Source organism: Odontesthes bonariensis, chromosome 18, assembly GCF_027942865.1.
Source record: "Odontesthes bonariensis isolate fOdoBon6 chromosome 18, fOdoBon6.hap1, whole genome shotgun sequence".
NCBI classification, from domain to species: Eukaryota; Metazoa; Chordata; class Actinopteri; order Atheriniformes; family Atherinopsidae; genus Odontesthes; species Odontesthes bonariensis.
The window spans coordinates 20,664,787-20,688,926 of NC_134523.1; the positions used below are offsets into that span (position 1 = coordinate 20,664,787).

The 24,140-nt window shown below is 39.1% G+C and overlaps 4 protein-coding genes across 4 annotated transcripts; 1 reads left to right on the forward strand and 3 right to left on the reverse strand.

Annotated features, from left to right (window-relative positions):
- Positions 1–740: 740 nt before the first annotated feature.
- On the forward strand, positions 741–11,032 carry LOC142368010 (uncharacterized). The gene is made up of 5 exons (XM_075450048.1): positions 741–974; positions 2,286–2,648; positions 4,096–4,218; positions 8,629–8,690; positions 9,015–11,032. The coding sequence occupies exons 1-5, from the start codon at positions 941–943 to the stop codon at positions 9,147–9,149; spliced, it is 717 nt and encodes a 238-aa protein (XP_075306163.1). The 5' UTR covers positions 741–940; the 3' UTR covers positions 9,150–11,032.
- On the reverse strand, positions 5,154–7,480 carry LOC142367423 (uncharacterized). The gene is made up of 2 exons (XM_075449394.1): positions 6,968–7,480; positions 5,154–6,419 (listed from the first exon to the last, which is right to left on the reverse strand). The coding sequence occupies exons 1-2, from the start codon at positions 7,301–7,303 to the stop codon at positions 5,910–5,912; spliced, it is 846 nt and encodes a 281-aa protein (XP_075305509.1). The 5' UTR covers positions 7,304–7,480; the 3' UTR covers positions 5,154–5,909.
- On the reverse strand, positions 9,895–23,454 carry LOC142368009 (uncharacterized). Its single transcript, XM_075450047.1, has 8 exons — positions 23,373–23,454; positions 21,820–22,125; positions 13,134–13,403; positions 12,680–12,748; positions 12,365–12,409; positions 12,146–12,259; positions 11,976–12,035; positions 9,895–11,892 (listed from the first exon to the last, which is right to left on the reverse strand). The coding sequence occupies exons 1-8, from the start codon at positions 23,446–23,448 to the stop codon at positions 11,720–11,722; spliced, it is 1,113 nt and encodes a 370-aa protein (XP_075306162.1). The 5' UTR covers positions 23,449–23,454; the 3' UTR covers positions 9,895–11,719.
- Positions 15,081–16,490, reverse strand: LOC142367861 (RNA-binding protein 3-like). Its single transcript, XM_075449877.1, has one exon. The coding sequence runs from the start codon at positions 16,381–16,383 to the stop codon at positions 15,904–15,906; it is 480 nt and encodes a 159-aa protein (XP_075305992.1). The 5' UTR covers positions 16,384–16,490; the 3' UTR covers positions 15,081–15,903.
- Positions 23,455–24,140: the final 686 nt, after the last annotated feature.

Here is a 24,140-nt window from a genome sequence, read left to right on the forward strand (position 1 = left end):
AACACTTCGTTTGTTTGTTTTTAAGTGTTTTTCAAATACACATCAGTACGCACTTACAAAACAATGACTTTTTAATTATTGTTTTGTTTTTGTTTTTATTTTTCTGAAGATGCTTGTTCATTTTGAAAAACGAAATAGCTCCAAATCTTACTTTAAGTTGAAAAAGTTTTAAAGACCAATATCAGAAGAACTGTTAGTTACACCCTGTCCTATCAACTGGACTGCACGTTTCAAAAGCAGAATATGACACAATTAGCCACTAGTGGGATTGTTTCTCCCAGGTGCAGAGCATGTCTTTTTTTCAGCTGCATTTGAATATAGAGCTCAAAACTTAATTACATTTTAACTACTGATTTGATCTATTGTTCTTATTTCTTTCTTTTTTGTTTAAAATTTAAATCGTGCTTTTTATTACTGTTTTAATGTATCTGTAAAGCACTTTGAATCGCCCTGTTGTTGAATTGTGCTATACAAATAAACTTGCCTTGCCTTGCGTATGTATATGTATATAAACAGTATATAAATGCATTAAATTAAACGGAACTATGGTTGTAAACTTTTACAAACAAGAAAATTAAATGGCAGCAGTTTTATTTTGAAAATTCTTCTGGTATTATGCGCGTGGTTGACGTAATGTCAGATCCCAGCAGAAACGAAACTTAGCCTTTGCGGTTGTCGGCTTCTCCTGAAGCAGACTCAGCAGAGGTTCTTCAGTGGGACCCGACATGAGTGGAAAATGTTCCCCCTTCAGCTACAGCAGACGTACTGGTGGTCTCTGCTGTTCAGTCACAACATAACCCTCCCTGTTCAGCTCACTTCCTCCCTCTGAAATCTTTGCGGTCAAGTTTTACATTTGTGCTGTTAATAAACTGTTGACTCAGTCCGCGCGCTGCAGTCAGCTCGTGCATCTCATGTGGAGACGGACAGTGTTTGTGAGATTATGGCAGGTCTCGCTTGGATCCTCTCGTTCCTTTGTAAGTTACTCACTTCTTATTATTTGGTGGGTTTAAATGCAGAGAGGACTCCAGGCAGTCACTGTGAGCCTGTATGGAGTCAGTCGAGGATTTTGGGGATATGAGGTCACTGCAAGTCTCAGATACGGTCTGAAATCTTTGGTTTGTTTTGTCTCATTGTGATCTTGTGGTTGCGGTGGAGTCGCGCTCTAAACGGAGGAGAACCTGGTGTCAGGTCAGGAGAGAGGAGGGCATACTACAAAGTTTGAATTTAGAACTGGATGCAAAACTCAAACTTTTATTTCGGAATGAGCGCATCTGCACGCAGCTTAGTCTGAATAAGTATCGGTCCTAATTCTTTTGACGAGTTAGTAACCTTGTTTACATACTTCTTTTTTTTTTTATATAAGAAAGCTCCAGACTGCAATTCAAATTGAGCTCATTTTAAACCGAAAGGTTCATTTCAGTTCCATTTCTTCTTTTCTAAAGCTTCTTACAAAACCTTAAAAGGGGTTTAACAGAAAGATTCTTTGTTTTGTTTTGTTTTGTTTTGTTTGGGTTAAATGAAGGAAGAAAAAAAAGCCAACCAAATCCACTTGCCAACAGATCAGTTGTACAACTCTGGGATGTTTCCATTGTTGATGATTATTTATTTCCACAGAATTACTTTTTTACCTCCTCCCACATGAATGTTTCTTGTTGGTAATTATGCATGATCTTGATATGTAAAACTGAAGGCACTGCACTATTTAAATTTGTTATTTACTTTGGCATGGAAGATTTATCTTTAAACACTGTTATTCATGCTGAATGAGCATTTGAGGGGGAATGTGCTAAGGTTAATACCAGCTATTAATACCAGCAATCATTCAGCTGGATGATTGATTTCTGTCAACACCTTACCAAAGTAAGGTATTGACAGAAATAAACTACTCAGGATAAGTTTCTTTGATTGTGTTTTTTTTCCATTTTATTATCTACAAAATTGAATAAATAACACTAAATCTTCTTTGCTGGATATCTTGTTTAAGTCTGTATGGAGACTGGAGTCTGCTTTGCAGCCATCTGTTGGGCAGCAGCATCAGAGAAACTGAACAACCTGATAAGGAAGTGTCTCTGTGCTGGGGACCGCTCTGATATATATTTTATATGTTGGGCATCAGAATCCCCATTATTATGAAAAAGGTCAGCGGAGAGTGTGTCTGCATGCTTTTGATTTTGTCCTATTTATTGCTTTTGTATATCTGAATGGATGCACTACAATATCAGGTATCCTGATAGTTGATATGCACCTGAAGGGAAGTGTGATCGTCCCATATCTATACTCCTTAGGTGCTGCAGGATGTCACCTTTCAGCACCCTCACCTGTTCTCCATTCTGCCATGGTGGTCCAGACGGGTCAGAACGTCTCTCTGACCTGCAACATGACGTCCAGCATAGAGATCACCTGGTACCTGCTGCGCTCAGACCAGCTGCTGCCTCTGATTACAGTTAGAGAGAGTACATTTATAGGAGGAGTCGCAGCCTCCTTTCACACTGCAAACAGTCACATCAGCTGGACGAGCGACCCGAAGAGTGGGCTGGTTAGTCTGGAGATCTTGGCGGTGGAAGAGGAGGACGCCGGGCTGTACTTCTGTGTCGGGCAGTTTGCATCTAGTGTGCGTGTGAACAGAGGGATTCACCTGAGAGTGAATGGTAAGAGTTTGCTAATTACGCCCCCTTCAACCTAGATGGTTCCATTCTTGCTCTTTGTTTATTTTTTTCTATTGAAAATTAGACCATGAGGATTTTCAAAGGTGAACTCTGATACCATGGAAAGATTCTATGAAAAGCACTGTTTAAAGAATCTTATGTGGAGCGTTCAGTCCATAGACGTGTTTTTATTTAGGTAACTAATGTTTGAAAAATCCAACAGATCATTTAAACTCACTCAGAGGGTGTCTTTAAAATCTTCTTTTTAAAAAGTGTCTGGATGTTCACATCATGATATAAGCAGTTAAACTGAACTATGATGATGAAAGTTTCTACTTTTTTCAAAATACCGAACAGAGTTCGAGCTTCAGGAATGAGTCATTGGGACACTGAAGTGGAAAGCAGTGGTTTCAGTGGTGATGTCTCGTCTTATCTTGGACATTTATTGTTTCGTCAACTGTTTCCTGTTTCAGCTTTAACAAAAGACGGGAAAAAGAAAAACCTGCACATTTAGAAAAAGGCTAACTTGTAAATAAATATTAGCTTAAAATGGCATCTCGTTAGAGAGCAGCAGGTGCCAAAGTTACTGTGTTATCTTCAGGGCAACTATATCTACCCCGTGTTCAAAGTATTTACCACTTGCCATCGGAGCACAGAGCAAAAGCTAAGGTTGGAAAGATACCATTTATCTGGTAAAGGAAATGGAAAGGAACCATTTATTTAAGCTTCTGCAAGTGATGATGAGGATGGTAGTGAAGAGGCAGAGGCATCACAGAGAAATGAGTGGTTATTGTAAACTGTCCAAATTCACCTTGTTTTAAAACATGAAGATCAACAGACTGTAAATTGATAAAAACCAAATAAAAATAAACGTAATTATTGTAATGTAGATTTCTCCGTTATTTTCAATAACACAAGTCATATATTTTGTAGCCAGCCAGCAATCTGTTAAATGAACTGAAATAACTTGAATTACTTATTAAAAATGTACATTTATTAGTTCAACTTTCAGTTTTTCTTTCTTCCTTTCGGTCTTTCTTTGAATTGGGGCATTATTTGCCACATGTTGTATCATCTTGGACACATACAGTATGTATTCAGCACATTTCTGAGTCTGCCCCTGCCATTTCAGTCAAATCATTGACTACTTTGTGCTCATAAGATGATTGTTTTTCACAGTTGTTTTGTTTATGTGCAAATGTCTGTTTTTTTTCTTAGAAAGGAATTTCCATTTGCATCGTCTCTGTGGTTCACCAGGAAATGAAAATGGAGATAGAAACTATTAGTAAAATAGCTGTTTTCACATCTGCAGCTGTTTTTCTTTACATTCATGACGGAGTTTTATAACTTGGCAATTATACCTATAAAGATTTCTACAGCGTGATTAAAGGTTGGAACACTAATCAATCAATCTTCTAATTGCTTTTATTCTGCATGTTTTGGTTTCCAGGAGTTGACGGGCAGTGTACTGGAAACAGAATGGGGCAGCCGTGTCTGAATCTGGGCATCTGTGTTCTTCCAGCTGTACTCGCCCTCTGTTTGGCCATCACGGTTGGACTTTACCAGTGCTCAGGTATTTTTCTGTACCAGCACTACACCTTGGTGCTGCCTAATATAACTGCCCACCCATTAATTGGATAAGCTTCTAATATTTATATGTTTGTTATATAAAGGTCATTAGCTAAAGGAGGTATTGGAAAGCTTTTTAATTATTTTACTCATCATAGGTTGGATTAGGCTGCATAAGTTTTAACTTTAAATGAGTATTATGAAACTGTGGTCAAAGGCCCTTACTTAATAAATGATGGGAATACCTTTTAACCACAAGTAGCTAATACAGTACCATAAGAATTTCCACTTTCTACATTCTTTCATTGCCATCTGTTGGCACCTACAGGAATTTCAACACTTATCCAAAAGTACTCTACAGTATTCCAGTAAGTTCCACTAATCATTTATGTACTTTTCAAAAAGACAATTTTGTTGTGGATCTAAAGGAGTATTTCTATTTGATATTTTTAAATCAATCAATCTCACCCAGTGATGAAAGGTGTGTGTGAACTGGAATTTATCTGATGGGATTCTGTATTTTTTACCCCATCACATTACCTGAGTTCTTTTTTATTTCTTTATTTTAAGAAGTTACAGATATTGCCGGCTACAGTTACTGCTTATTGAGCTAAAGTTTGAATGCATGAATCTTGAGTGTTTTTGCACCATTTTACCTCCATTTAGACATAAGTACAAGACAACAATGATTTTTGTGGTCTGTTTAAAAATACGCATCTACTGAAAATACAGGAAATGAACAAAATTAAGATTAAGAATATTCATGTTTTTCAAGACTATTGATTTCCCGTGTTTACTGAAACAACTCTGATCTGCAAAAGAAAGATTTCAGATAATTGGTCTCTAATTGCCCAAACTTGATATTTGGGATAATTAGAAAAACAAAAAGACGATGAGATGTGTCACACAGTCAAACACAAGAAAAACATAATGCAGAGCTTCCTATGCACTCAGTTTTATTACAGTCACACTTCATTACAGACCTTCAGGCATCCAAGAAAAACTGTGAGAACTGATTGTAATCATTAGTTCAAAGGAAAACATGTGCTTACTGAAGAAATATATTACTTTGAAGTACAGATCCTAAATAGTAAACTATAACAGACAATTCTGTGGGATTATTAAAAATTGAGAACAAAAAAAGAATGATGCTCTGAAAAACATCAGACCAAAGTCATCATTACTCATAGCAGCATTTTCAGTTCCTTGAAACAATTAAACAAACTCAAATCCTGTCCTGTTAAAGTAAAACAAAAGAAATCTGTTTGAAATACATATGTTTCAATTCTTGCTTTTTGTTATGTGCATTAAAGAAAAAGATGTGTAGAATATTGTAAAATCACCACTTGGATAAAACTCCACATAATGGAAGATCTGCTCCCTGAAGATTAGAGTGATAAATCACTTAATATCACAAGATGGCCGAATATATCAACCTGTCAGTGTTCAGCTTTGTCTTTCCACTGCAGAGCATCCATCCATAGTTCAGGGAATCAGACAGATTTGCAGTTCAGTGAAGGGCAGTTAAAGGTAATGCAGATCAGCAGAGAGCATTCTAAAAATTCAAAGCTTGGGCTTCAAGGTAATGAACTCTGAAGACCTCTCGAGAAGCATTTACTTATACCAGGACAAAAGTGGAAAATAATTCTTATGAGTTTTTATGTTGATCTCCCCGGAGTTGTCGTTTAGTCGGACTTATTCCTGCTTCAGCAGCAGCCCGTACGGACGAATGGACTCTTGCACGATGGCCCTTGTCTGGATGTTGTTGGTACCCTCGGGGATGTACACCACCCAAACATTTTCTCTCTGACACTTTTCCCTTCTCTCTGGGTTGATGCGGTTCTGAAGAAGCACTTTGTACATCTTCCCGTCCACTTTGGACTTGAACGTCTTGCAGTACTTCTCTGCCATCTTGATTTCGGGTGTGGAGTACACCCCGTTGCCCCTTGTTTTCTCGTTGACCAGAGCGGCAGCGCTGGCTTCCAGAAAATTTGGCTCGTCATCTGGGTTCCCATCACGGGCGAGGATGATGCCGGGGGAGCCGTCCATGTTGTATCCTTGGTAGGAGACGGGCCAGGCGTCGTTCCCCGTCCCGAGCCAGTGGTCCCCGTCCCCGTACTTATTCGTGACACGAAGGGCAACCCGGTTCCATCCACAGGGACGGACATACTGCTCATTACCACGCAGAAACTTCTTATCACCATCCTGGGTATCAGCAAAGAGTTAACAGTCAAAACTGGACCCACTTAAGAAAAATGATAACTGCTGTATGTGAATCACAATCCCACTCGCTTCACTAAAAGCCACACCTATCAAAGCTCAGTCCATTACCTCTGATGGTGAGCATGATAGTAGTCATATTCATATTCATAATTTAATTAATCAATTATCTATTTAAACTCATAAAGTCATGCAGCTATCATAACTTTCTCAGTTTACCTTATTACTAAGGATTTATATTCACTGTCACTTATGTATCATTTTCATGTATCAAGTTTTTTTCACTCTTATATATTTGTTGCTGTATTTGCTCCCTTTATTTTTATTTTACTTTAAATCAGTTTGTTCTAATAACAGAATAGAATGACCCCCAAACCATTTGTTACTATATAGATACTGCTTTGTCTTTACACACACATTTATTTTAGGTCTCAGTTTCAGACAGACGGTAAACATGCCTGAACTGTTACGTCAGACCTGTGTCACATGACGTGAGCTTTAACCTAAATAAACAGGGCGTCATCTCTGCTCACCTTTATTTTGGTGAAGTCATAGTTGTACTGAGAATGGAAAAACTCGTCAGGATTGATCTTCACTGTGGTCTTAGGGCTCGCCTCAGCTCCCCCAGTCAGCGCCGGTGGGGAACTGTACATGTCTGTCTCATCCAAATCCTGCAGGGACAAAGTTCCCAGACTCGGGTTGTCTGGCTGGTAGTCGAGCTGTTTCAACCCCTCTTGCTTGTAAAACTCCCTGAGGGCGACAATGTTGACCAAGTCCTGTGGTGTGAGCTGGAATGATCCAGTTGTCGACTCGACATTGCAGCCAGTGAGAGCAGACAAGGCCTCCAAACACAGCTTATGGTCAGGCATGGTGCTGAGAGGTAGAAGGCTGCACAGAATAAAATGATCTTCTCCCTCGGAGAAAGGTGGAACAACAGTCTTGGATTTTACTTGAGTAGAAATAGAAAAGGAAGAGCTAACTTGCTGTCTGTCCTGCCCTGTCCTGTACTAACACTCGTCTTAGTTTCACTCTTTCTCTTTCACTTTCACATAGCATTTCCTGTAAGCCTGGGCTGCAGTAAGGGAGGGGTGTGCTCTGGCTCATATAACTTTCATTCGACACTTTGTAACCATTTGTTTCAAACTGACTTTAAATTGTCTCAATGTGTTGTTAAATCCTAATAAACTGGCACTGATATTTAATACAGGCTGTATTAACATACTCTGCTGAAAACTCTGACCATTGATGATTAATGCTGAGAATCTTATTTTTGATACAAACTTACAACAACCAGATTTATGAACAATAACACATTGTTTTTACAGTGTCATGGAATATCTAAAGAATATAAAAAAAAATTTATTATGACAGTTTAAGTATTGAAATCATGACCCACATGATTAACAAATGAATAAATAAGCGTCCATTTCTAAAAATCTATGTCCCTTTGCACTGTCTTAACATTTGGAGTGTCTCTCCGAACACTTCTCAAAGAAACTAAATTGTTTGTCAGCTGAGTGCCCCCCAGCTGTAAAGAAAATACAACTATAGCTCAGTAGTTTATAGCTAAGTCAGGGGAACCAACAGTGCTATTATGTGGGTAGCTACAGTCATGTTTATGGATGGACGTCACATATTTGCTCCACAGGGGTAAATGTTATGTAAGTTTATTATTTGTCTGCAAGATTACAGCAATTCATTCTTCATAAACCTTTGTAGAGAGGTAAAGCATGCCAGATTAAGCCATAATATTTAGCTTTGGATGGAAATTAGGGTTTTGTCTATTAGAGATATATGTTTTGGGGGTGTTTGCACAAAAAAACCCTCCAGAAAAATGTACAAAAAAGAAAAAAGGAAAAGAAAATCAAGTCTTCATGCTTTTAGATAACATTTCTTCCAGTCTTTAACAAACTTTGTATTTTCTTATAGGTTGTTAAGTTAATTATAAGATATGCGAAAAGTTATATTCCAATAATTGCAGAGGGATAGGCATGTTTTACCCCTTGTGAGGCTCATTGTTCTCATCCATTGGGTTGTTTTTTCCTTAGAGTGAATTAACAGCGCTTCTTACTTCACTTTTTTAAAACTCCTTATACAGTTCACTCAGTTTCTCAGGTTGTTTTCAAGTTAAATGTTAACCACAGACCCAGTTAAGGTCGTCCTTTATCTCACACGCTCTCTGTTTTATCTTTAGACAAACCGGTTCTCTGTTGCCATAATCCAGTGGGACGGGATGCCAGGCTGAAAATCGCGGAGGTGAGTAGATATTATCATAGATCCTAATTATAGTCTTCCAAAAGCTCTGAATCATTTCCAAAAAACACAAATTGGCTCATTTCACATATTTCAAAGTGAATTCTTTTTTTGAAAAGTTTTTGTCATGACGAGAGGTTTTTTTTATATGGTGGATTATATTAAGATGCTACTTCGATGTGATTCTATTGTATTGGATAAGAATCCATTCTATGATGTACCTCATGTGCAATAATACATTTTAAACGGAATGAAACAAATTTTTTTTTTCATGATAGTTTTGCAAGAATCTAAACGTGGCATATAATCCGATTGCTGTTTTTGCAGGAAGAGTCTTTGCATTATTCCAGTTTGAGGCATCCAAGCAAGCCCCGCCGCTCTGGCAGGGTAGGAACCGGATTGGAGGAAGAGTCTGTCACATACTCAACTGTCATCAGTCGTCAGAACTTAAATGGATGTTAAATGTTTCGCATTCAAAACTAAAATGTAAGAATCTTGAATGTTTAGTAGATGGAAAAACGTTTTAAATTCAACTATCAACAAACTGCTGAAATAATTCCATATTAGATTTTGTGAGTTTTTCACAATGATTAGAATTATAACCAGCTGCTTTTGTAAGAAATTGCACCCAATACTAAAAAAAAAACCTCTTCATTTTAATGCCAAAAATTGTTTGATAAGTAGTTTAATTTGAAGACAATTTTTTTCTATTGAATGTAGTTAGACCTACCTACCCACCCCTACGCCTACTTTCCCTACGAGTATTTCTGATTTACTACAATAATGGATAGATAAGGAATATAATAATAAATATATAATAAATACATTAATGATAAGAAATAAATTCATGTTAATAAATAATAGTGACTTATAATCGCTTGGCTGCTTAAGCGATGACATGTTAGAGCCATATGAACCAACTCGGGCTCTGAGAACCTCAGGGAGGGGTCTCCTGCTGGTGCCTAGAGTCAGGACTAAACTAGGTGAAGCTGCGTTTCAGTTTTATGCCCCTAAAATCTGGAACAGTCTTCCAGAAGATGTGAGACAGGCCTCCACTCTGACAATGTTTAAATCCAGGCTGAAAACAGTTCTATTTAGTTGTGCATATGACACCTGAAAGTATTTTATCTGCACTCTTCACTTTTCAATTACTTAATGATTATTTTAATGGGTTTTAAATATTCTTTCTTTTTTTAATTTCTTTTTTTATTTTTTTTATTCCTTTTTAATGGTTTTATTGCCTTCTTGTGATTTTATGTAGCTGTAAAGCACTTTGAATTGCCCTGTGTATGAATTGTGCTCTATAAATAAAATTGCCTTGCCTTGCCTTGCCTAAAAATAAAGTGAGTTTAATATACAATTATTTTCAAAAATACATTTGGTAAATAAATAAATACTTTTAAGTGGCTTCTTTTTAAACCATAAAGTTTTTTATTATATTTTTATTAGTTTCAAAGCAATAGGATGATTTAAAAACTTCTAATTTCACATGTTTGTAACTTATAAGCTGAAAATAAGAAAAAAAAACCTAAAGCTAAAGTTGTTAATTATGGTGGAACGGCTCTTTCAGAAATAAACCAAGTGTGGATGTTGCCATTTACACAGCATCCATAAGAATGAGTCACTTTTATGTATGGAAAGCTTAATATGCTAAAGAACAAAAAACTTGAACACATGAAGTGTAGACGGGCAGGTATTTTTAATATATTCCTCTCTATACAGCAAGTATTGTTAGAGTATCTGCAGTTTAATTAAAATACTTTCCTATAACCACACAACAAGAAAGTTTGCAGAGGAGATTACATGCAGTTATTCAACTTTATTTGGCATTTGTGTGTGTTTCCTCGCTGTGGTAGGAATTCCTGTGAGTATCAGATTTTTGACCCGCAGCAACCTGTCAACCAGCTCTTGTATTTTCTTTGTGATTTTTCAAAAAGAAATGGCAAACATTTGCTGGTTTAAATGTATATATAATGTAGAAAATGATTTATTTTGATCAGAAACTTGTATCTGTAACTAGATCAATACCTTCTTTATTCCAGTAAAATAAACTCAAAGATCTTTGTAGACTTTTCAGAACCTGCTGATATTCTTTTACTGCGAAGAAATAAAATGCTGACGTTTTGCTGGAAAGGCGTTAGCAATACTTAAGCTGTCTCACTGATCCTTATGCTGTAGAAATATTCCTTTTATTTAGTCCCTTGTTATCCTTTGTACTCAAAAGCTCTTCAAAAGAATGTAAAATGTATACAATGTTGTCTGAATTCACACATTGGTTGAAAGATTATTTGCACTGTACATCATATTAAGATGTATCATCTACTGTTTTCAAACTTTTTCCTTTTTGTCCAATAAAGTGATTCTGAAATCACATTTGAGTTTTTATTTTTGTATATGAACAAAGCATTTGAAAGTCTGTTTTGCACTGGGAAATTCCTCCAGTGTGATTGGCTGCTTTATCCTGCTCATTCCAAACAGTAAAAGGTTCATTTTTACTAGGCCTCACCCAGGTGAATCTTTATTGCTCAAAAAGAAAATGAAGACAGACTGTCCATCACTTGACAGAAGCCTTAGGCTTAAAAAGTCAACCAAACATCTATGCTCTCAGAAGGCTGTAGATTTGATGCTGTCATTGCATCTGATATTTATTGTTATCTCTGTAGATTCTCTTGTTAGCTTTGTATATCTGAAAAAAGGAGAATGAATAACTAACTCATTGTCATGGTTTGAGTTTCTTAAAAAGGAGGAAAATATTACTTTTTGGTCTGTTAACATATTTTTGGAGGGAACTCTGTGTTTGATGGTTAGCCTCACAGTAAGGTTTCTGGTTCAAACCCTGCATTTTGCCTTTCCGTGTGGACTTTGAAATGACACAAAAGCACAAAACATATTTGGGATAAATTAGACTTATTGAGAGCAGACAGCTGAGTTTATACCTGAGACAGACGTAAATATAGGCACTTGAATTGAAAGGCACTTTAACGCTGCTTAAAAAAGACAAAAGCGAGAAAGTCAGCAGGACTGAACTGGATTCAGTAGACGATATTTTGGGCAGCGGGTCTGGTCACGACTGAGGAATAGATAACATTGTGGTGGCTCTGATCCGACGGAGACCAGCTGGGTCTCTCCCTCCAGTTTGGTCGGCCCAGACAGGCATAATGGATCGTCTCCTCTGGCAGAGAGGGTATCTCAAACATCTCGTACTCTGTGGACAGGCAAACATATTGACATATTTCTCTTTAGAAAATATCTAAGGATTGAAAGAACTTTCTTGATGAGTTGAGTTACCAGTTTGTGCACCGCATGTCTTCCACATCTGCAGCTCTGTGTCTTCATGTTGCCGCGTTGCTGCATGGAAAACAGCAGAGAATTGATGGTGAAAGCAACACAGTTTCAATCCATCAGCTAAAGTTAACCCCAAGTTAAAAACTAAAGTAGACATTTGCTTTCCATATCACCTGCATATTTGTGTTTCCTTCTCCTCCTGCACTTCATACTGGTCAGCAAAATACAAACAACGGCCATGAAGATGATCATTAACCCCAAACCAATAACGGCGACCAGCAGCAAAGCTGAGACCGACCACAGACAGAACATCTGGTCAACAACCATATCTGACAGAAAATTACAGAAGTCATTTTTCAGGGTGTTTATGGTGCACACAGTGGCTGGCGAACCGTTTTCAGGTCTCTTCTTGGTCTTGTTGTCGATTTCAACCAAATCTGATAAGCAGAACAGGAACAATATGAATAACACATATTCAAACTGTGGTCATGTTGAATACATTAACTTTTTTTCTGCTCATCCTATTTATAAAATGTGACCAGTGAAATAAGGCTGAATGTTTTTAAATGTGGTAAGAATCATCAGATATCTTTGAAAGTCATAACTTATTTAACTTTTGCTTTAACTGTGACGTTGTTTTTGAATGCAGCTGCACAGTAAATGTAAATGTACAAAAAAAAGCTCTGTTGCTGAAGACTGAATCCTACCTGTCTTCATATCAGCAGATGCTGGAGTTGTACTGGTGGATGATAGGATGCTGGTGGGCTCAGGTTGCACTAATATGCAAAACATTTGTTTAAATTGTCATTAATCAGGTACAACATGGCACTGCCCGAGACTACACTATCCGCCCAATTTACTGTTTTACTGGAAAGAGAACATTATCTGAAAATGTCAAAATCTAAATTTGGACAAAACGTTGACATGGATAGAATTACTACAACAATGTTGAGAACTTTTAACTGTGATTGTTTATGTGATTGTTAAAACAACCTTAAAAATGTATAACCTTTGAGATTTGGGCAATCCTACTTAATGATTTTAGGTAGGAACAAATACAAATAGGGCAACAAATATACCAAAAAAAGTCAATTCCAATGTTGAAAAATATTTAAGTCCATGAGTCATGAGGTCTGTAGTATTTAAAGTGCAGTAAATGACCTGTAATGATAGTAACTTTGGCCTCCAGCACTCTGTTGCACAGATACTCTCCAGTGTCCTCTGGCTTCAGGTCCTGGATCTGCAGTGCATTGTTGGTGTAGCTGAGTCGACTCCCCTCCATCTCTGGTTTCTCCGTACCATTTCTGAAGCGAGTGAAGATGGCCTCCCGCCTCTCCCCTTCTCTTTGTCGGAACCACTTCTGTTTGGGTTTGGAGGAGCCGCTGCAGGGGAGCTGCAGCGTCCGGCCTGCAGACACGATGAAGTCATGGCCTGAGAGCAAAGAGACAGTGGGTATGTTAGTGGAGTTTTTTCCTATTTCAGTATTTTTAGTTTTAATGTAAATAAAAAAAATGGAGTCTCTCATAAGCATTGAAAACTCAGGTTTACTTACAGTTGCTCCTTTACAGTAGATGGCAATACCTTCTTTTGTTTTATCTTGCTCTTGACAGCACTTCAAATTAGTTTTTGCATTTGATTTATTTATTTTTTGTTCTTAGAATAAGTGAGAAAAAAAACAAAACACTTTTCTATTGTGTGTGTTTACAACTTAAACATGTATTAACATGAGTCCTGGGTGATCTTATTGCTCTGTAAGCTCTAGCTCTCAATGCACCTGCAAATGCAGAGGAAGCATCGTTCACTGAAACACCTTCCCATAGAACTTATTCAGTTTACCTCAACTGTAACTTGAGTGTTTTCATTTCATATCACTTTGAAGTTTGACCCAACTACAAGGTAAGTAACTGCGCCTTTTAATGCACTACATGCATTACCAGGACCCAAAAGGAATGACTTCATATGTGAACAAACCAAACTCACAACAATATATTCTTATATTCAAACATAACATTTTATAACGAAACGTTATCAAAAAAATTGGTTGGGGTTGCAAAAAAAATATTTTTTTCATACAACTCTCGCCTTCATTGATGCCATTCTTATGGTGCGTTCAGACGGGAATTTTTCGCGCGACGTGATTACATACGGAGTCAATGCAAAGACGCAAATTCGAGCTGGCAGCGCGAATGACGGTTTTGAGGCGCGAATACCGCCACGCGAATGACGAGACGCGAATTTGCGCGAGTTCAGAAAATCCAACTTTGACGAAATATTCGCGTCACAACAGCCTATCAGCGTTGAAATTCTGGACGACGGTGACGTCACGCGTCCCGGGATCTTTTTAATTGATTTATCTGCCACTCACCGGAGACAGATGGACAGGCGCTCCGCAGCTGAAATGGAGTCGTGTCTGGGTCAGTGACATCATCCAGAGGTGCACTCAGCTCGGAGAATTTCACCGCCTTCTCCAGGAGTTGCGTCTGGATGACGGCCGCTTCGAGCGGTATTTCAGGCTCACCAGGACCCAGTTTGATGACCTGCTCGGGAGGATAAGTGCCGTGATCTCTCGACGAATCTCGGACTGCCACAGCAGGTACAAGGACACAATGGTACTTATATCAGCCATGGTTGATGAGAGAATGAAATGGATAGCTCCTTGAGCGAAAATTCGCTCGTTGTTTACTCGCGCGAGTAAATTCAACTATAACGCAAATTTTTCGCGCGAATGTGATTACATACAAAGTCAATGCAAAGACGCGAATAGACGAATACTAGCCTAGAAAGCCAGACCCGTACAGCAAAAACCCGTACAGGGGTCTAGTGACGCTGGATAGCAGTGTGGGCGGGATAAACGGTTGTCTTTTAAGTTGCCTCTACACTCAACGCCACGCAATAGGATGGCGCAACAACCAACGGAGCAAGCTGGTAAATTAAACTTTTACCGTACCCGGTGAGCAAAACTCCTAAAACGTCCTCTTTTTTTTTTCCAAGAAAAACTTAAGTGCAGTTATCTGTTCGTCTCGCAAAGAAAAATGTATATTTAAATCTTCGGAGTCGCAGCCAAAGCCAACTCGAAAAACTGTTCGCTGGGCGCAGCCATTTTTTTTTAAGTTTCAAGTTTTATTTTCCATTTCCCACAATTTGTTTAACAGGCACCATGAAGCCAAACTGACAAAGAAAAAAAAAAGAAGAAAGAAATTGAATCATACAAAAATAAAGTACAAAACTGTTCCCGGTTTAAATTCACTCTGGGTAAACGACGTTGCATTTTCCATCACTTTCAACAAGATTAGTCCATTTTTATAGCACATTTGAAATGCAGGATGTTGAGCAGAGCACAGAAGACATCTTGGACAGACTGTAGCATGCTGCAGTTGTGTGGTTCACCAGCCTGAAAGGAATTCACTCTTTTTGGGAAATTGAACACAAAGGAACTTTGGCTAAACTAAGGTTTTCTTTTAATAGCTAAAGTTTCTTTAGCATTAAATCTCCCAAAGTTTAATTGTATAGCTCTTTCCTCACTCTTAACACTTGGCAGGAGGTAGGGTCAAAGATAAAACAAAAAAAGCCCCAGATACTTCAGTATATAAAAAGCTATAGAATTCAATGAGGAAACAAAGTGCTGGACAAAATAGTCTACAGAGATGAAAAGCCATGTGAAAATCTGTTTGATCCCAGAATGGGAGTTAAAGTGGTCACAATACACAGAAATCTTAAGATGACTTAAATAAAGATGCCCAATTGTGCAATGTAAGATTCTTTAGCTGTATTTTAACATGGTAACGTGGTTTGTTGAGGACCAAAACTTAAGGCTACATCGTTTTGAAGATGCTAACATGCAACAGGTTAGCAAAGAAACACGTGGCCATTTTTCTTGAGGGAGCAGCCAGCCAAGTGATGGTCGTGAATCAGGGAGATTTTAGTGGTCATATCAGTCACGATATGATCCAGAACGGTCACCATATCCGCCCTGACCCCGGTTGTCTCTGTAGCCTCCGCCTGAGGAATATCCTCCGCTCCTGTCGCCGCCACCACCGTAGCTTCTGTCGCCTCCGCCGTTGTAGCCACCGTCACCTCGGTAGAAGCCTCGCCCGCCTCTGCCCCGACCTCCACTGAATCGGCTGCCTCGTTGACCTGAAAATCCTCCCGCGGAGCCACCGCCTTTTCCAGCCTCATCCACTCTGATAGCCCGGCCATCGAGGGTCTTTCCATTCATGGCTTCCAACGCGGCTCTAGCGTCCTCCTCGTTGTCGTATTTTACGAAGCCAAATCCACGAGATCTGCCAGTTTCTCTGTCTCGGATAACGTCAACTTTTTCGATGGCTCCGTACTCACCGAAGGCGGCAGCCAAAGAGTCTTCGTTGGTGTCGAAGCTCAGACCTCCAACGAACAATTTGCCCTCGTCCGACATTTTAAATGTTGCTTTTTTTTTCTTTTGTTGGAGAGAGTTCAGGAGAGTGTTGCACCGTGTCGCAACGCAGGTCGAATCCCTCTCTCTGGAACTACACACTGAACGTCGCACCTCTGTCGTCACTAGGTAGCCCGGCCTCCCAGAGTGGTGCGGCCTCCGACTCCGCTCCTCACGATTTGATTGGCCCGATTAAGTTTCGATTTGCAGCCAGAGAGTCTCTATTATGAGGAGAGGGAAAACTGGCGGCTATTTCCGGGTGGTACTGCACTCTAGGGGCGCCAACGAAGCAGTGCAGAGCACGCCGAACTCTATGGTGGTACAATGAAATCCACCTTAGATCCAGCCATTGCTTTGGATATAATTTTTTATATTTTTTCATTTTAATTTTCCTAAAGGCAGGATAAATTATCCTTTCAAACGGCACTTGGTTTGATTTTTTAGACGCACTAGATTTGTTTAAAATACACATTTATTGTCAGTATTGCATCCCGAGTGACGTCACGCATGTGGCATCACTTTACGGCATGGTCAGTCCTAGCGCTGAGCTAGTAGAGAGGGGTTAGCTCAAATAGTTACAGATTTCAGCACAGCCCTTTTACATACTCTCTGACTAGCCTCTGGTTTAGCTTTGGTTGTTGTTAGCGGCACCAGGTTAGCACTCTGGCACAGTGGACGAGTGCCGTAAAGCAGCCGGTCGTAATCAGCCGTGCGTTCTTCAGATTCCGTTAGCTAGATGCTAGCGGATACTGACTCGCAAATGCCAGACCTGTAAGAAAACAGAAAGCTATAACTCCCAGGTTATTGTACTTTCGATATAAATCCACATCCCTCTGTCAGAAATCACAGTATTATTTTCAGGTTTCAGCCGCTAGCGGGGACATTTTTTGAGTTATTAGCGCCAGCCCTATGGAAAATGATCATTCTGCACTCGCTCGCCAGCGCCCCCAGAGAAAATCAACTGAACTGCAGCCAATTTTTTTATAATGGGGCGAATAGGAAGTGGAACGGCTGTCTGTAAAAGGGCTGTGTTGCAGCCTCGCAAAACGACCAGAGAGAAAGCTGGCGGCTTTTTCCGGATGGTACTGCACTCTAGGGGCGCCAACGAAGCAGTGCAGAACAGGCAGAACTCTCTGGTGATACTATGAAATCCACCTTAGATGCAGCCATTGCTTTGAATATCATTTTTTATATTTTTTCATTTTAATTTTCCTAAAGGCAGGATAAATTATCCTTTCAAACGGCACTTGGTTTGATTTTTTAGACTCACTAGATTTGTTTAAAATACACATTTATTGTCAGTATTGCATCCCGAGTGACGTCACGCATGTGGCATCACTTTACGGCATGGTCAGTTCTAGCGCTGATCTAAGCAGATGGTCATTCTGCACTCGCTCGCCAGCGCCCCCAGACAAGATCAACTGAACTGCAGCCAAATTTTTTATAATGGGGCGAATAGGAAGTGGAACGGCTGTCTGTAAAAGGGCTGTGAAACGACCGAGTAGCCCCACAGCCCTTTTACAGACAGCCGTTCCACTTCCTATTCGCCCCATTATAAAAAAATTGGCTGCAGTTCAGTTGATTTTCTCTGGGGGCGCTGGCGAGCGAGTGCAGAATGATCATTTTCCATAGGGCTGGCGCTAATAACTCAAAAAATGTCCCCGCTAGCGGCTGAAACCTGAAAATAATACTGTGATTTCTGACAGAGGGATGTGGATTTATATCGAAAGTACAATAACCTGGGAGTTATAGCTTTCTGTTTTCTTACAGGTCTGGCATTTGCGAGTCAGTATCCGCTAGCATCTAGCTAACGGAATCTGAAGAACGCACGGCTGATTACGACCGGCTGCTTTACGGCACTCGTCCACTGTGCCAGAGTGCTAACCTGGTGCCGCTAACAACAACCAAAGCTAAACCAGAGGCTAGTCAGAGAGTATGTAAAAGGGCTGTGCTGAAATCTGTAACTATTTGAGCTAACCCCTCTCTACTAGCTCAGCGCTAGGACTGACCATGCCGTAAAGTGATGCCACATGCGTGACGTCACTCGGGATGCAATACTGACAATAAATGTGTATTTTAAACAAATCTAGTGCGTCTAAAAAATCAAACCAAGTGCCGTTTGAAAGGATAATTTATCCTGCCTTTAGGAAAATTAAAATGAAAAAATATAAAAAATTATATCCAAAGCAATGGCTGGATCTAAGGTGGATTTCATTGTACCACCATAGAGTTCGGCGTGCTCTGCACTGCTTCGTTGGCGCCCCTAGAGTGCAGTACCACCCGGAAATAGCCGCCAGTTTTCCCTCTCCTCATAATAGAGACTCTCTGGTAGCCCCTGACTGCAGACCGCAGATCGGGGCGGAGATCAACGTTGAGGGGGCGGTGTTCAACGTTGATGCTCAACATAGAACAACACATTGAACCGCAGAAGAAGAATGTGTGGAGGAGAAGAAGTAGATTAGTTTTTTAATGCGCTATTTTGCAATATTTGTGACAGACAAGGAAGAAAGTAATTTTTTTTTCATTTTAAAATATGCTATGCTCTCTGTGACGATACACTGTGTTCTTAGTTATTAGCTTAGTCATTATCTTACACCACGGAGACGACTGAGAAACTCAGCGCTAACTTTCAGCAGCATGTGGTGACTTCCGGTTTTCAAAAATAAACGAGAACTGTCAATTTTTTATTTAAAAAATGAAAGAGAGATGTGTGTCTCATAAAACAAGTTATAGTACTATGCCCCTACACTCGTTTTTTTTTTTTAAATAAATAACACCGAAGCTTCGAAGCATGCTTCAAACTCGCTGGAGAAATTGTCTACAAAAAAAAGAAACCGTTTGAGCCCTTCTACTGTGCAAAAACTACTTTTCTTGAATAAAAACACGTGAAGTAACACAAGCACCCTCTTTATTACACCAAGCACACTCCCAAAGAAAATATGAATGACAAACCAAAAATTTTCACATTGTTTTTAAATTATTGTGTTATTATATACAGAAGAGGTATCATATTTGCTTTATTTGGTGCAACAATCGCTACTGCCAGTAGATGTAACCCAAGGGAATTGAATGAAGCTTCGGGTAGTGAACCACTTTATGACACAATGGTTCAAAATGATTCAATTTCCATCACCAGCTGCAGGTTTTCGTCCCAAACAGGCAACAGTATGACAGTCTTGACTCAGATAATCAGCTGATCTCAGTCTGCAGATAGTTGATTTGTCAAACTCTGTGCTTATATATACATATATATATATATATATCTAATATATATTATAATTGTTTTATATATATAGTTATAATTGATTCCTTATTTTAGGCAACTCGGTGCTGCTTGCTGTTTGTGAATGTGCTGCATGGTCTCCGCCACCAGATGGCACCCGCAAAGGAGTCATTGAGCTCCGCCCCCTCAACGTTGATCTCCGCCCCGATCTGCGGTCTGCAGTCAGGGGTACTTGGAACGACCACAAGTGACTAGACTAGCCGACTAGCCCGGGAGCAAATTCAATTTGCGGTCGCTAGGGGCGTCTAGATTTCTAGGCTAGACGAATACCGCCGTGCGAATGACAAGGCGCGAATTTGCGCGAGTTCAGAAAATCCAACTTTGGCAAAATATTCGCGTCACGACAGCCTATCAGCGTTGAGATTCTGGACGACAGTGATGTCATGCGTCCCGGGATCCCGCCTATTCCAGGGAAAATGGAAGAAAAATTGATTGTCGCTGTCTGTGGGCTCCCGCACCACCTCACCCTCCTACCGGAATAGGAGGGTGAGATACCTGTAGTTGTGTTTTCTATTTTGCCGTTGTGTTTTTTGATTTGCCGTTGTGTTTTTTGATTTGCCGTTGTGTTTTCTCTTTTGCTGTTGTGTTTTCTCTTTTGCGGTTGTGTTTTCTCTTTTGTGGTTGTGTTTTCTCTTTTGCCGTTGTGTTTTCTCTTTTGCCTTTGTGTTTTTTGATTTGCCGTTGTGTTTTCTCTTTTGCTGTTGTGTTTTCTCTTTTGCTGTTGTGTTTTCTCTTTTGCCGTTGTGTTTTTTGATTTGCCGTTGTGTTTTCTCTTTTGCTGTTGTGTTTTCTCTTTTGCTGTTGTGTTTTTTGATTTGCCGTTGTGTTTTTTGATTTGCCGTTGTGTTTTCTCTTTTGCCGTTGTGTTTTTTGATTTGCCGTTGTGTTTTCTCTTTTGCTGTTGTGTTTTCTCTTTTGCGGTTGTGTTTTCTCTTTTGCCGTTGTGTTTTCTCTTTTGCCGTTGTATTTTTTGATTTACCGTTGTGTTTTCTCTTTTGCTGTTGTGTTTTCTCTTTTGCTGTTGTGTTTTTTGATTTGCCGTTGTGTTTTTTGATTTGCCGTTGTGTTTTCTCTTTTGCCGTTGTGTTTTCTCTTTTGCCGTTGTGTTTTTTTATTTGCCGTTGTGTTTTCTCTTTTGCTGTTGTGTTTTCTCTTTTGCTGTTGTGTTTTTTTATTTGCCGTTGTGTTTTTTGATTTGCCGTTGTGCTTTCTCTTTTGCCGTTGTGTTTTTTGATTTGCCGCTGTGTTTTTTGATTTGCCGTTGTGTTTTCTCTTTTGCTATTGTGTTTTTTGATTTGCGGTTGTGTTTTCTCTTTTGCGGTTGTGTTTTCTCTTTTGCTGTTGTGTTTTGCACTTCAGGGCCACCGTAGTTATGCAGTTATGTTTTCACTACAACAACTACTTTATTTGTTGCCTTTTCATGTTTGATCCATAACTTTGTGTCTTTGCCTGATTTCATAATTTTCAGTCAGAAATAATGGCATGTCAAACTGTCATTATTAAAAAAATAAAAAATCTGATCTAATTGAATCACCCTATATTTCAATTTTCATACAGCACCAAAGAGGGCCAGGAGGAGGATAAATGACAGGCAGGGTGAAATTGAGGCGCTTCTGCTGGAGGCCCTCAGAAGACCAGCATTACCACCCACACCACCCCCATCGGAGGATGAACTCTTCCTCAAGAGCCTGGTTCCTTCACTGCAGAGATTGTCGCCCCAGCAGAAGGAATATGTCAAATTTCAAATTCATAATTTAATTTTTGAATCCAGCTCTGTTTTTATTTTTATTTTACACGTTTCATGCAGTTGTTCTCACCCCCCTTATACTGTAGGTTATACATTTCCAACCATAACTACTTGCCTGCATTATCCTAAGTCCATGGGGTGTGTTTGGGGTGTCATCACCAAAACAGATGCCAAAGGGTCTTGATACAATATCAGAATTTGAAGCCTCCCACTAATAGCCCACTCTGGGCAGATGTTCAACCTAACTGACCGTGAGACACCCACAGACTTTGCTGTTTTTCAGGTGATTCATCCATCATCCGGAGTTACCGCCCACCATGACATATAAAATGGTTCCAAGATACCTGTAGCTATTCTGGTCATAATGTTTTGGTAAATAAGTTAAATAAGTAACTGCACTCCAGCATACCTGTCAGCACCTGCAGCTCGGCCACCAGCTGCTGGTTACAGCGGTACTCTCCACTGTCAGAATCATCGAGCTGCAGTAGGCAGAGGCTGCCATCGCTCAGCAGAAGATAGCGCTGGTTGTCCTGGTTGGTCTGGTAGCTGCCCTGTTGGCTCACAAGGACTTTTCTGTCCTGAAAAGTCCAGACCATGTTCGAACTGACAGAGGCATCACAGGGCAGACAGACATGGTGATCCTCTGGGACTGAAAACCGGATCACTGCCGGAGGAGAGGGATCGTCCACATATGTGAAGCTTTGACCCTGAAGACCTGAGTTAGAAACAGTTCATCCATTTATTGATATTTTTATTTTACCAATTGAACTTTCAATTTGAACATCTTGTTGTTTGCTGTGTTATATAATAATAATATGAAACATATTCCAGATATTTTATAAGAAAGAGGGTTCCTGGTTTGAATCCCGGCTGGGGCCTTTCTGTGTAGAGTTTGCATGTTCTCCCCGTGTACGGGTGAGTTCTATGGGTACTCCGGCTTCCTCCCACCGCCCAATAACAGCTGGGATAGGGTGCAGCCCCTGCCCGTGGCCCTGAGTTGGATTAAGCGTGTATAGAAAATGGATGGATGGATGGATATCTTATATGATGGTGTATTTGCATAATATTCGGTTACATAAACCATGAAAAGCTTTTAAATTTGCTTCAGTTTGCTTAGATTTTAAGTTAAACTTTACAAGAAAGAAAACACATTCTTACAGTCAATGTCTTCAGTATTTGAATAATGAATATTTGAATCTTTTTTTTTTTTCAATCAAATGAAAACATTTGAAAATGTATTATTTTAAACACGTTTTCTGGAATATATTTAGTATCTGTCTTCTTGGATACTATATTTACATGATCCCAATATTAGCTGTGAAGCTGTGTCACTCATATCATGTTGGTGGTCAGTTTTTAGCCCTGTTTCCTGTTTTATCTGTAATTCCGCTTTTATCTTATGGAAACATGCTGACTGCCGTCCAATCAGACAAAAATAACAGGCGCTTTGGAAAATACTGTCAGACAAAATTACAGCTGCTGTTTACATGTCAGTTACATGAATTAATAGAGTTAAAACATTTAGTTTATTCTTACATTTTTACATTTGTGTACTGTCAGATGAAAGAAAACACAATATAATCTAACTTCCATGGTTTTAGATTAGGAATACCACTCTTTATGATTCGATAAATTAATCCTATTCTAAATAAGGTGAATTTGATTTCAAATGGATACATTGTACTCTAACTAAAAGGTCAATATTTCTTAATGTAACCATTATAATTGTGAGTCATCATATTGATATGGAAAAGTTGGTCAAATATTACTGAATAATGTTGACAATACATATTCATTTATGCTCCATATGAAGTAAAAATTAACCAAAAAGCAGCAAACGATAATAATGGTTGTTATACATAGAAAGGACTGTTGTATATTTACAAGATTGAATTAGTCTAAAGTCAGTTCAAGTTCATACCAAATTAAAACTGTATAAGGATGTAAGATATTGGTTTGTACCTGTGGAGTTTTCTATGCAGTGGATCAGACCTGTGAGCAGGAACCAAACATGAGAGAAGACCATAAAATGAAGCATCTTCTGGAAAAGAAAACATGGAACTGAAGAGCTGCCGCTGATCTGGCAGAAATATGAACCTTCAGTCCGTCACACATTTTTCCACACATCCTTTCTGCTCCTCTTCCTCTTCCTCAAATAGTTATTTGGCGTAGAGCGTCAGTGTCAAGGTTAAACAGGGATTTGTATTCACACTTCAACCATGGCTTTGCACCAATCAAGTGAGTCTTAAAGGAAAGAAACAAGACTAAGTTTTTTGCAAGACAAAACTCATATGCATCCCATGAAAACATATTCAGTCATACTCTTAATCTGAGCTTTTAAATGCAAGATATATGATTTTTTGTTCAATATTTTGTGGTAATTAAAATGCTTTGATATGACTTTGTTTTTATAGGTTTATTCAACAAAGGATCAAGTCGTAAAATTTTCCATCTGAATTTATTTGCAAGTAAATCCACCTGCTACGTAAATGTTTTTTTTCTCGTCCAAGGTCACTTGCTGAGATAATTAAACTGTTTCATTATTGAAGCTTATAAAGTAACAATGTCAAAAAACATTTTTTTTTTAAAGTTTTCACGCGGAAGTGAAATAAGCATATATTTTATATAGTTTATGATATGATCATATTCACATTGTACTAAAACCAACTTAAAAGATGCACACTGACACACAGATTTTAAAATTTGACTCGTGAATAAAGGGGATCTTGG

Coding starts and splice junctions, on each gene's coding strand:
- LOC142368010 (XM_075450048.1), top strand. CDS start 941: ATGGCAGGTCTCGCTTGGATCCTCTCGTTCCTTT. Junction 975..2,285: donor TTGGATCCTCTCGTTCCTTT/GTAAGTTACTCA, acceptor TATACTCCTTAG/GTGCTGCAGGATGTCACCTT. Junction 4,219..8,628: donor TGGACTTTACCAGTGCTCAG/GTATTTTTCTGT, acceptor TTTTATCTTTAG/ACAAACCGGTTCTCTGTTGC.
- LOC142367423 (XM_075449394.1), bottom strand. CDS start 7,303: ATGCCTGACCATAAGCTGTGTTTGGAGGCCTTGTCTGCTCTCACTGGC. Junction 6,420..6,967: donor ATGACTTCACCAAAATAAAG/GTGAGCAGAGAT, acceptor GCTGATACCCAG/GATGGTGATAAGAAGTTTCT.
- LOC142367861 (XM_075449877.1), bottom strand. CDS start 16,383: ATGTCGGACGAGGGCAAATTGTTCGTTGGAGGTCTGAGCTTCGACACC.
- LOC142368009 (XM_075450047.1), bottom strand. CDS start 23,448: ATGCTTCATTTTATGGTCTTCTCTCATGTTTGGTTCCTGCTCACAGGT. Junction 13,404..21,819: donor CGAGCTGCAGGTGCTGACAG/GTATGCTGGAGT, acceptor CTTTGCTCTCAG/GCCATGACTTCATCGTGTCT. Junction 12,036..12,145: donor AAGGAAACACAAATATGCAG/GTGATATGGAAA, acceptor TTTTCCATGCAG/CAACGCGGCAACATGAAGAC.